The 10,568-nt window shown below is 29.7% G+C and overlaps 1 protein-coding gene across 2 annotated transcripts in view; it reads left to right on the plus strand.

The window, feature by feature from the left end:
• LOC101236063 (fibroin heavy chain) overlaps nt 1-10,568 on the plus strand; it is a 42,159-nt gene that overhangs the window by 18,328 nt on the left and 13,263 nt on the right. For both annotated transcript variants that reach the window (XM_065820470.1, XM_065820471.1), the window contains exon 5: nt 4,572-4,797. In XM_065820470.1, the coding sequence (XP_065676542.1) occupies nt 4,572-4,797 (226 nt within the window). The remainder of the gene's footprint in view (nt 1-4,571; nt 4,798-10,568) is intronic.

Below are 10,568 nucleotides of genomic sequence, written 5' to 3' on the forward strand. Positions count from 1 at the left end.
ATTTTTCTATGTTTTCCATCATCATGCCTTGTGACATAATTGAAAATTCAGAACCCCAGGTTTTAGGTTTTTTAATATAATAGTTATTGATCGCAGGTTATAACTTTGAGAAAATGATGACGTAAATATGTCTAAAAAAGAATTTGGTAGTATATTATATTTATATTTGATCACAGAAATAAGAATCTGATATAACTTAAGTTTTTCCAAGTTTCAGACTTCCACATTTGTCATCGTATTAGAAGGATTGTCCATTTTACTTAGATAATGAATTGCTTTACACGCATGGTTTTGCAAGTTTGATTAATTTTGTTTTGTGTGTATTAGCCCACACTATATTAGCATATGTGAGATGACTACGAATCAGGCTAAAGTAAAGTTTTTTCCTTGAACAGAAATCAAGAAACGGGCAACATTTATATAAAATACCTATTACAGATGATATTTTTGATTTAATGTGTCTAATATTATTTCTTCATGATAAATTTTCATCAATTTGAACACCAAGAAACTTTGCATATTTTTCCCGTTTTATTGTAATGCTGTTAATGAGCAACTCTGGAACTTTTAACGGTAGAGACATTGATTGACCTGTTTTATGAAATAAAATGTAGTTAGTCTTTTCACAGTTTAAGGATTGCTTATTTGTTCTAAACCATGAATTAAAGTTTTCCAGTTCAGCATTCATTAATCCAAACATCAATTTTAAATTACAATGATTATAAAACAAAGTTGTGTCATCAGCATACATTATTGAAGATACTATAGGTGATGCTTTCCGCATATCATTGATGTAAATCAAAAATAATAACGGTCCTAATTGAGCCTTGAGAAACCCCACAATCAATATCAAGAACATTTGACTCTTTGCTTATAACAAACTGTTTACTGTTACTCAGATAGTTTTTACCCAGTTATACATTAGTCCTTTAATACCATAATGTTTTAATTTTGATAGTAAGATGGTCAACTGTATCAAATGCCTTTGAAAGGTCTATAAATACTCTTAGTACATGATCTCTTTTATCAAAAATTGAAATATTTTATTAGTAAGTTCAATGATAGCATGCTCTGTTGAAAAACTTTTATGAAAACCAAATTGATTTTCATAATAAAGTTTGTTTAACTTCAAGCAATTATAAATTCGATTGTGTATTACTTTTTCATAAAACGTTAGAGAGCACTGGTAGGAGGGAAATTGGATGGTAGTTAGACATGTTATTACAATTTCCATTTTTATAAACAGGATTGACTTTAGCAACTTTTAACATATCAGAAAAAGTACTGTGTTCAAATAAAGATGATATTAGATGAAATAAGGGTTTTCTAATACATTCAATGACGTGTATTCCTGATCATCAATAAGTAATGACGACCATTGTAGTATTTTGATATTAAAACAGAGAGTTGATATTAAAAATAAACTTGAGTTCCTTGATAGTCTAGATGAGTTTCATAATGGTCATGAGAGAGAATCAATCCCGCTAAATCAACAATGAATATAACCACTGGCTTAACCAACTTGGTCAAAGGGTCTATTGTAATGAATCGAACATTGGCAGAGTTAAAAATTGTTCAATCTCCAACCTGTGGCATATCGATGATGAATGTTTCCAGATCGAACAGCAATATAAGTTGGACCAAAATAGAAAAACGCGTTAGACTTTCCAAGCCCATCTGGTTAAATTTTAATGCCTGTGTAGAGAGATTGGATGAGCTTGTGCTTTGCGGCAATGATCCAAACATGATTAGGAAGAGAAACTTGACATGCATTAATGTAGAAGCTTGTTTGTAAGCATTGGTGATTCCAATTGGGATCCGAGCTTTATTGTCTTGACTTTTAAAACACACATCCTTAAAAAAGAGCAAACTTCTTCCACATTCCTTATAGTTGCTGTACAAAACGGATCATCCACGTGACTTAAATGAAGATCGTTTTGGAATCGCATCAACTTGATCGGAACCGTAGGGACGTGTCTCTTTCCTTCAAACAATTTGCTCCGTTTCGCTCCGAGTGTATAAAGCACTTCTGAAAAAGATGATAGCTTCTCTTTTTGAGCTCAACACCAAACTCATCCAATGATTTAAGGCTCTTTATAAAATAATTAAAAAATTATAAGTGAATAAGTTTATAGGCTAAAAAATTGTATTTAGGCTATATTATAGTCCAACAAAATTTTTTATTACAAAAAGTTGTACTCTCACGCTACACACTTCAGATTGCCTCTTATCGTGGGACAAGATTCGTTTTCAGCAAGTTGAATGATGTCGCGCAATAGCTCAGATTGTTCTACTTCAATAGTAGGGAAACCAATTCCTTTACGTACACGTAAATAGTTAATTGTAATATTTCAATATATATAAAATATATAGGAAAATAAAATTTAAACCAATATTAACACGAATTTTCTTTCTTTAATTAAGATAAATATAAATATTTCGTTCCCTTACGTTGACTTCATAAAAACACATGTTTACATAGTTTTCCATGTTATTGAAACTAAAATTAAAAAATTTTATAACATGACGTCCTTTTCTGATGACCCCTCCCGCCCTCTTTTACCCTTGTCCTTTATTGTCCTTTGTGAATAATTTTTTTCTATGATTTATTTTGAATGTAATTTAAATGAATTTTGTATGAAATTTTTATACCATTTAATTTAAAAATTTAAATTAATTCAATTTAAAATAAAAGATAACAAGTAGAAGTGCTAAAAGGAGTTTTAAAAAAGTGCAGCATTTATTTGCATTTTCGTTAAGTGCAGCATTTATATGCATTTTCGTTAAGTTCAGCATTTATTTACATTTTCGTCAATTGACTGGAACTTATGTTTGTATTGTCAGAGGAAAACTACCGAAAGTTAAATTGATCCAAAGAATGTTAAACAAAAAAACCACGGTTTTTAAGTTTAGATATGAAAAGGTTGGCATAAATAATAAAATTTTGAAAGACTGTACGAGTCACCAATTACAATATTATTTGATAATATTAATACAAATAATCTAATGGATAATTTATTCTGTACGGTACAAAGTTTCATAACTTGTATAATGATAAATTTAGCGGTATAAAATTAAAAAGGCTGAAAAACATGTACTAATAAACCAACTAGAGTGCAAAAAGAAAGATGATGGTGTCAAAAAAATTTTTTGTTTAATCGATGAGCTGCCAAGTTAGATAGCTTCTTTAAATATAGCTTATGAAACCATTTCGATGCTAAACCCTTAATGAGAAATATGAAAATGATGAATGGATATTTCTCAAAAAGTTGGCAAAAAGAGAAAAGGTATTCGTTTTTGTGTGTTACTCGAATCAAAGATTCTAGTAATTGGCAGTCATTTCTTCACGTCAATTAGAAAAAAATATATATATCAAACCAAAATATTAACAAAGACAATCTTGCCGAAAAGACTTATTTTAAAAAAGGACCTTTAACAGACGCCATGCCCTCTAAAAAAGATGCTTTGCAACTGCTTATCTATAGAGCTGTTTACCAGGATTTTTATTGCTTGGCACAACCATTGTACAAAAATACATCGCCTAATTCATGTAAGTGGGATTGAATTATGAAAGACAATTTTTACAAAGTTGTTTTGACGACAATTCCGGAAGATTCCAAAACGTGTGATGAATTTATACGATGAGGCTACAAAATAGAGAAAGGCTGTAGAGGTCTTTGTAAATGTGTAGAAGCATTACTTCCGCGTACTTTGCAAGTAATTTTTGCATTTTGGTGGCGATTATGAGCGTTTAATTCATAATTTACCAAAACTTTAAATATAGCAAGTTTTTAAAATTTAGGTAAAATTTTAAGGAGTAACTTAAATAAAATTTCTAAAGATTGTAACATTATTCAGTATAACTTTAAATTCTTGTGTAAATTTTCATTGAGTTTAAGATATTTAAATTCATATTTCAAAAAGCCAACTTCTCCTATATTTTGACGAGTGATACTTACGTTTAAGCTACGTTTAAGAGTATCTTATTTTTCAAGACTATTTATACTTAAACACAAAAATACAAAAGTTTGGAGTTTAGAATTTACTAGCAAGTTATTTAACAGAAAGACCAAAAAATATTGATTTCTGTAGACTATTTAGTACAATGCAGACTACTTTAATAGCTGACATGCAATTACTTTAAAGTACTAGTTACTCTTGGTAATTAATCTTTTTAATAATGATATTTATTAAGTATACTTTAAGTCTTATTTACGAAACACTAAGTTGATAGTTGCTCTACGTTAATAGTTATACTAAATTTAGTAATGAAATTACCCAGCTGCTACCCAACATTCAAATAGAAAACCATGATCAATGTTGTTGTTGTTGTTGTTGTTGTAGGGCGTTGTAGGGCGTTGTAAGACATTGTAGGGCGTTTTTCCTCTATGTTAAACATAATATAGTAAAAAGTATTATAAGATAAAAAATAATAAATTTAGTGATTATAAACTTTTTAAATGGTAATACAACATTAAATATAAACTTTTCTTGTTCAAAACAGATTTTAATTAAAAATATTTTTATAATTATTAAAAAATATGTTTCTGCATCTATGAAAATTTTTTAAGGAAGTTTCAGAACGGTTGCCTTGGAAATTCATAATCGACTTCGAAGAATTCATGGATCTAAAGATTTAATTGAAAACAACGAGTTAAATAAAAAAGCCCAAAAACACGCATTGAGTGCAGCAAAAAGTGGAGTGCTCGAACCCACTGAAGATAGCGACGAAGGAGAAAATCTTGCTGTAAAATGTTCATCAAAAGAAATGCCTGGATACGAAGCTATTTTACATTGGTATTTATTACAATTTACATTTATATTTGTATTATTTTTTACATGTATTATAGCAGGGCTGTCCCAAACGGGGGGTGTAAGGGGTGTCCCACCCCGTAAAGCTGTCATGTAAACATTTGAGTTGGCACATTTAGCAAGTTTTGAACTGTAGTTGGCAAATTGCAAATATTGAAGACCTTCTTTTATTTTTTTGGTGTCTCTAGTTGGAAAAAAATACATACAATACGCCCCACATACAATACGCCCCACCCAATGAAAGACTTTTTCGGGACGGCCCTGTATATTTGTATGTATGTTTACAAGTATACAGATATAGTATACAAAACAAAGAAGTATGCTCAGTGCTGAACCGCTACAATAGCTACACGAATAGGTGTCAAACTTAACTCCAAATAAATGTCGGGATTAGCTCATATAAAACAGTTTTAAACACTACTGTGAGGGCTGAAAGAATAAATATCAGGTTTTGCTTATATAAAACAATTTTAAACACTATTGTGAGGGCTGAAAGAACATTATTAAGACAATAGTTTGACTTTTCAGTCTTTTTTTTCAAAACATGAACTTACATTAGCCATTTATAAAAATGACGGAAAAATATATTATTTTAATTACTATAGTTCAGGATATCTGTTTAAAATTTCTTAAAGTGTGTGAGGTAATATTTTAAAACTTTTGGTTACACAAAACAAATCGCTATGTCACCACTGTTCTTTTTCTTATTTTCGATATACTCTATATAATGTGATAGAACTTATAATAAATATATATATATATATATATATATATATATATATATATATATATATATATATATATATATATATACATATATATATATATATATATATATATATATATATATATATATATATATATATATATATATATATATATATATATATATATATATATATATATATATATATATATATATATACAGTATTGGACAAAACATTTGCAACCAACATCGAACAATGCTAAAAAGTGTTCCTAATTTTACATGTCTTAAAAACGAAACGAACTATACTAGCACAGCAAATAGTTCAGGAGTCTGGAGTCATAGCATGCCATGACATGTGCAATCAGCTGACAGGTGACAGCACACAGGCAGAATTTCGTTGACAAGTACCATTTTGCAGCGGACAAAACAAGTGCAACTTTTTTGGTTTGTTTCATTTTCTTAGGTCTGGTTCGTGTCAACGTCACGGAAGTTTTTTAGTTATTAAAGGAAGTATCCAGAAGTTTCCAGAAGTTTCCAGAAGCATGCAGAAGCTTCCAGAAGTTTCCAGAAGAAGCATCTGGAAGCATCCAGTAGCATCAAGAAATATCCAGAAACATTCAGAAGCATCCAGACGCATCCAGAAGCTTCAAGAAGAATCGAAAAGAAGCATCTAGAATCTTCCAGAACAGGTTCACACAGGTTCATTTTCCTATATAAGAGACATGTAAATCGACATGTAATTCAGTCAGTATATGGAAGTCAATCAGTCAGTATTATCATGACATTTTATAACAAAGGTGGAAGACCGCGTTCCACCGCTTCTAGAGAGGATTCTATGATCGTCAGATCCGTCAAGAAGGATCCATGGATATCATCAGTCAAGATACAAAAGCAATTAGAGCTGCGTGTATCGGAACGAACAATCAGACGACGTGCTGTTGAAGCTGGATTGTTTTCTCGACGCCCTGCAAAGAAACCACTGATTTCACTAAAAAACCAGAAGAAAAGACTCCTGTTTGCTACATCTCATATTGACTGGAATGTGTAGAAATGGCGAACTGTCCTGTTCAGTGATGAATTGAAGTTCAACATCATTGGGAGCGATGGCATTTGTTGTGTACGTCGACCGGCCGGAAAACGCCTCGATTTACGTTACTGCCATAAGACCGTGAAGCATGGTGGAGGCAATGTAATAGTCTAGGGGTGTTTTTCTGCTAACGGTCTAGGTCCAATACATCGAAATGATGAAATAATGGACCGTTTCATGTATAAAAATATCCTGAAAGATGTTATGTTACTTCATACTGAATGGAATATGCCAATAAAATGGGTTTTTCAGCAAGACAACGATCCGAAACACACTGCAAAAGTAGACAAGCAGTGGTTTCAAGACAACCACCTATCGGTGATGGATTGGCCGCCTCAATCTCCGGATCTTAACCCTATCGAGAACCTGTGGGAGATCGTCAACCGCAGAATTAATTGTGAAGGTGTTTGTAATAAGGATCAACTGTTTGAACAAATCCAAAAGGCCTGGGCAGCGATTCCACAATGTTTCATTGATCACCTGATCGAATCTATGCCTCGAAGATGCAAGGGTGTGATCGACAACACAGGATTCGCCACGAAATATTGATAGCGAAATACAGCTTGGTCAACAAGCTGTATTTCGCTATCAATACTTGTCGAGTTGCACTTGTTTTGTCCAGAAGGAAATCAACTTTTTTTAGTACTTTTGATTAATTTATTAATTTTCGTGTACAAATAATGAACTTTGTGATGAATAAAACTTGAAGAACTTTGTCTCTAAACAGTTACATAATTATTTCTCTAAATTGAAAAAATGTAGCAATTTTATATAAAGAAACTAAATTAGCATTATTTGGTTGCACTCGTTTTGTCCGATACTATATACAACCCAAAAAAATTACCAGAAAAAAAGGAGCTATTTTTGTTGCTGTAATTTTGTTTTAAGTATTTTGAAAAATTGATTTTCTGATTTCAAAAGTGTTTATGCCAAATTCAATGGACTTGGAAAAAGATGTATTGCTATTATATTACAACAAAATATGTTACTAATAGACAATCATACGATGTTTCATACATAAATCATACAGATTTACAAGACAAAATTTTCACTATATATACGACATTTTTGGCTGTTATGAAAGATTCTCGCAAAATATGATTTAAGTATGAGTTAAGATAAGTATGAGAGTTAAGAATGAAGATTCTACAGAAAAGTCTACAGATTATATTTAATAAATTAGATGGATCTTAAATAAATTTTAAGCTGCATTAAATTTTTTCTTAAACTCCATATTACTTAATTTTTTTAAGGGAAATCTTATGATCAGTTGTATCAAAGAGTTTTAATAAATCTAAAAAAACTCTAACTGTACATTAGAAATTTTTAAAGTTTAAGCAATACTGCAACCAAATGGTTTGTTTCACTTAAACATTTTAAAAGATTGTTTAAATTCCTTAAAGGATAATTTAAAAGAAGTAAAGTATGAAGTTATTGAAAAATCATAAACATTTATTTTGTCAGTCACAAAAGGATGTTTTTATCAAAATTTGGGTCAACCCATACAAAAGTTAGTCTGGACAGTGCGCACGTTTTTGATTTTTTTAGTGTGGTTTGAATTATGCTTGTTCATTTTAAGTAAATTGGAGAAGTTTTTTAAATTTTTCTTTCGTCTTTCAAAATTTTTAGGAACTATTTTATAACTAATTTTACATTGCTCTATTTTAGTTTGATATAGAAATTTTTCTTTCTTCTATTTTCTTTTTTCTATTATTTGATATGGAACTTTTGCTTAATTAGTACAGAATTCTCTGAGATCTTTTATAAAAGAATTTTTTGAGATCTTTAATGAAAGGTCTTTTAAATGAAGATTTTGTGTCTTTTATGAGAGGATTTTCTAAGATTTTTTAGAATTCACGATGGCATTAAATATCACAGGTCTACAAGAAAAACCTTTTTTCTGTGCATGAGATATTTAAACTAACTTTTATGTATTTTTTAACGCTAATTTCAAATCTGAACTTTGTCTTTGTTGGCAAGCTCTAGTTTTTTTGTAATTTTCAAATTTTCAGTTTTTCAAAAATAATTTTTTTTAAAAACATTTTTATGAAAACTTAGTGATCAAGATTAAAAATGGGCACCACATACTGTGTGGCATAGGCGCGTGATTTAGGACATTCTAAGAAAGCAGCAGAGCTGTTAGTTTATCGATTAAAAAAAAACCTTCTTGACAGCTTTGCCAAAGTCTCCTACTTTAGAACAAGAGAAAAAACACTTGTTAACTTTTTTTCAGAGGTCCATTTATTTGTTTTCTGTAATGATATTTCAGATTTCCAATTACAGTTAGGTATTTCTGTATGTAATCTGATAGAATGGAGTCTGTTTAATAATTGCTCAAAGCAAAGACTCAAATATATCCTTTTAAACAATAGTTTTATATTTGTTCTGTACCAATTGGTCATTCTGCTTATCATCATCATCATCATCATCATCATCATCATCATCATCATCATCATCATCATCATCATCATCATCATCATCATCATCATCATCATCATCATCATCATCATCATCATCATCATCATCATCATCATCACCATCATCATCATCATCATCATCATCATCATCATCATCATCATCATCATTTTCATCATCATCATCATCATCATCATCATCATCATCATCATCATCATCATCATCATCATCATCATCATCATCATCATCATCATCATCATCATCATCATCATCATCATCATCATCATTGGTTTAGCGTCTCTGTTCTTTAAGAATAATAAGCCCTCTGTTTGTAGAATACACTAACATAATATATATATATATATATATATATATATATATATATATATATATATATATATATATACACTAACATAATATATATATATATATATATATATATATATATATATATATATATATATATATATATATATATATATATATATATATATATATATATATATAAACCAAATTTGAATTCAGTATATCAAGATTAAGATTAAGCATATCAAGGCTAAAATTAAAATTAACCTGTTGAGTGTACTGTACTGTGAGTGTTTTTATTTTTACAAAGTTTTACTAACGCTACCTTTAAGATAAATTATGCCTTATTTTTCATAAAAATTTAAAAGTATTATTTTGATTGATTGTTATCCACATGACACTTAACTTTCTAAAATTTACCAAACTACAGCTGACAGGTGGCGTTGTCGACATGTCTTTTTCTTAAAGGTCTTTGAAGCTTAGTGAACATGACAATCTGATGGTTTATTTTAAACCATGACAGTTCTGCTGGTTTATTTTAAACCAGCAGAACAAAATATATAACGAATTTTTTAAATATGTAACGAATAAATATATAAATTTAAATATATAACGATTATTTAAATATATAAATTTAAATATATAACTTTAAATGTATAACGAATCTTTTTTTAATTGATTTATAAGTAGAGAACTCGTTAGAAGAACGTTAGCAAAAAAAAGTATTTAGTCTAACATTATAATAAGAAAATCATGTCAATCTTAAATCAATGCAAAAGATAAAAAATGGTGCAAAGAACATTTGCGTTGGATAATAGAAAATAGGGAAAGATCTTGGTATGTGTGAACTGTATAACGGCCGGATTAATTGATAGATTTACAAATATTAGTCTAAAAATACTAAAATTATGTTTGATTCCATCGAAAAAGATATTGTATGAAGGAGATTGTATAACGGGAGATTATAAGACGGGACTTAAGCATTCACTGTACATAATAAAATTGGTTCAGTAAAAAAAATATTTTTGCTTCGGTACACTAGATCACTAACCCTGCCAACAATATTTATGGGTTGATGCCCAATTTGTAAATCATCAAACTCAATCAACTGACCACTTGAAGCCATCGATTTGAAGCCATCGATTTGAAGCCATCGATTTGATATTAAAAGATTAGATGTTTACTTTTTTTTTTCCATTCTTAATCTCAGTTTTAAACTTTTAAGCAAATTTTTTGAAT

This window comes from Hydra vulgaris, chromosome 15 (assembly GCF_038396675.1).
Source record: "Hydra vulgaris chromosome 15, alternate assembly HydraT2T_AEP".
Classification (NCBI taxonomy): Eukaryota; Metazoa; Cnidaria; class Hydrozoa; order Anthoathecata; family Hydridae; genus Hydra; species Hydra vulgaris.